The sequence below is a fragment of the Fulmarus glacialis genome, unplaced genomic scaffold, assembly GCF_000690835.1.
Source record: "Fulmarus glacialis isolate BGI_N327 unplaced genomic scaffold, ASM69083v1 scaffold43454, whole genome shotgun sequence".
NCBI classification, from domain to species: Eukaryota; Metazoa; Chordata; class Aves; order Procellariiformes; family Procellariidae; genus Fulmarus; species Fulmarus glacialis.
The window spans coordinates 985-2,902 of record NW_009208197.1 but is presented as its reverse complement, the minus strand read 5'-3'; the positions used below and the strand labels follow the sequence as shown (position 1 = coordinate 2,902).

Sequence of the window (1,918 nt, the reverse complement as noted above, 5' to 3'; positions counted from 1 at the left end):
AGCATGGCCGGTGGGGTCTGTGGGACATTGAGCTTCTCCTGCTCTTCCTGCCTCCTCACCGCCTTCCCTCTCTTCTCACCCTGCAGTCGAGAGACGGCGAAGGTTTAACATCAACGACCGCATCAAAGAGTTGGGGATGCTGATCCCCAAGGCCAACGACCTGTACGTATCGGTGGTTTCTGCGGGGCTGGGATAACTGCAGGTCTCGTGGGCTTGCTCGATGCTCGGCCCCATGGCAGGCGATGCTTGCAGAGGGGCTTTTTGGTGGAGCAGGGGTGAGGGGACATGTTGCTGGCATGCAGGTGGCAATCTCTTTTTCCATCCTGCACGGCAGAGACGTGCGCTGGAACAAAGGGACAATCCTGAAGGCGTCTGTGGACTACATCAAGAGGATGCAGAAGGACTTGCAGAGGTCACGAGACCTAGAGAATCACTCACGGCGTCTGGAGATGACGAATAAGCAGCTGCTGCTCCGCATCCAGGTGAGCTTCCCTGTGCTCTTGCCTCCCTCCGCTCTGCTCCAGCCCCACGAGCAGCTCACTCCTGCCCCACCGAGGGGACGGGCAGGGGCTGTCCTCCCTCTTACGGCTGTCAAGTCACCAGGAACAAAGTCTTCAGACAAACCAGACGTCTGAGGCTCAGGTCACCACAGTGAGTATTGTTGAGCTTCGCATGGGTCATCATTTTCCACCCTTCACCTCTTCCGCGGGCTCCTTCCCTGTGAGCTTCTCGGTCCCTCTGTCCCTGCCACCTCTGTGGATGCCCATGTGCCGTGTCCCCGTGTGCGACGTCCCCACCAAAGACCTCCTGTGCTCTGTTGGCAGGAGCTGGAGATGCAGGCACGCGTCCACGGGCTGCCCACCTCCTCACCCTCGGGCGTCAACGTGGCCGAGCTGGCTCAGCAGGTGGTCAAGCAAGAAGCCGGCGGGGACGAGGGGACGCTGGAGCCACTGCTGCCACCCCCGGACCCCGAGTCACAGCCGCAGCCGGCGCTGCCTCCACCACCCCAGTCTCCCTACCACCAGCTGGACTTTACCCACAGCCTGAGCTTCGACGACGGCTCCCGGGGTTTCCCGGACAGCCTGGAGCCCGGCCACAGTGCTTCGTTCCCTTCCCTATCCAAGAAGGAGCTGGACTTGATGCTGATGCAGGACACCATGCTGCCCCTGGCCTCCGATCCCTTGTTCTCGGCCATGTCCCCGGAGGCCTCCAAGGCCAGCAGTCGCCGGAGCAGCTTCAGCATGGAGGATGCAGACATGCTGTGACGAGGAGCTGCTCCGACGCTGGGGGCGAGGACTGGACCTTCAAGTTTGGTTAGTGAAGTTACAGGGCACTCTTCTCGCAGGAGGAGCCCGTCCTGCCGCGCACTTGAATCTACGTAGGAGTACCTTTTCTCTATGCAACGGGGGTCTCGGATCAAGGCTCGCCGGGTACCGCTGTGTCTTTCGCAAGATTTTTTTTGCCAGGAGCTGGAATGGACCTTCTTGGCTTGCCGTGGCATTGGCCTGACTGCAGATTCCCCAGCCTGGGAGCACGATCTCGGCTGCTTTGCCTTTCAGTGAAACCCTCCTGGACCGTCCCCCTCCTGCAGGGCGCTGGCTCGGAGCCGGAGCAGGCAGGAGCCTTCGAGTCCCTGGGAGGAGAGGAGAGGGATGATGCTCAGAGCTTTTTGCCTGGCTTGCTGCCTCCTTGCCGCCCCCGCTCCGGGAGCCCAACCAGCGGTGGCCTCCGAGCCCCGCGGATGCTTCACGGTGCCACGTCCTTCACGGTTCCTCCTTCCTCGGAGCACCCGCTGCCTCTCCGGGTCGCAGGGCTGGAGGGAGAAGAGGTGCTTAATTGGAGCAAGTTAATTCACGGGGCACGGGGGGTGTTGTCCGAGTGAGGCTACAAATTCAGGTCGGCATTGAGGGCTTCCAAA

The 1,918-nt window shown here is 61.4% G+C and overlaps 1 protein-coding gene across 1 annotated transcript in view; it reads left to right on the top strand.

The window, feature by feature from the left end:
* The window catches only part of LOC104075774 (transcription factor EB-like), a gene marked incomplete at its 5' end in the record, with an annotated part of 3,439 nt that extends 2,111 nt beyond the window's left edge, over positions 1-1,328 (top strand). Inside the window, 3 exon segments of the mRNA XM_009576396.1 lie at positions 87-162; positions 335-482; positions 825-1,328. Coding sequence (XP_009574691.1) covers positions 87-162; positions 335-482; positions 825-1,265 — 665 coding nt within the window.
* Positions 1,329-1,918: the final 590 nt, after the last annotated feature.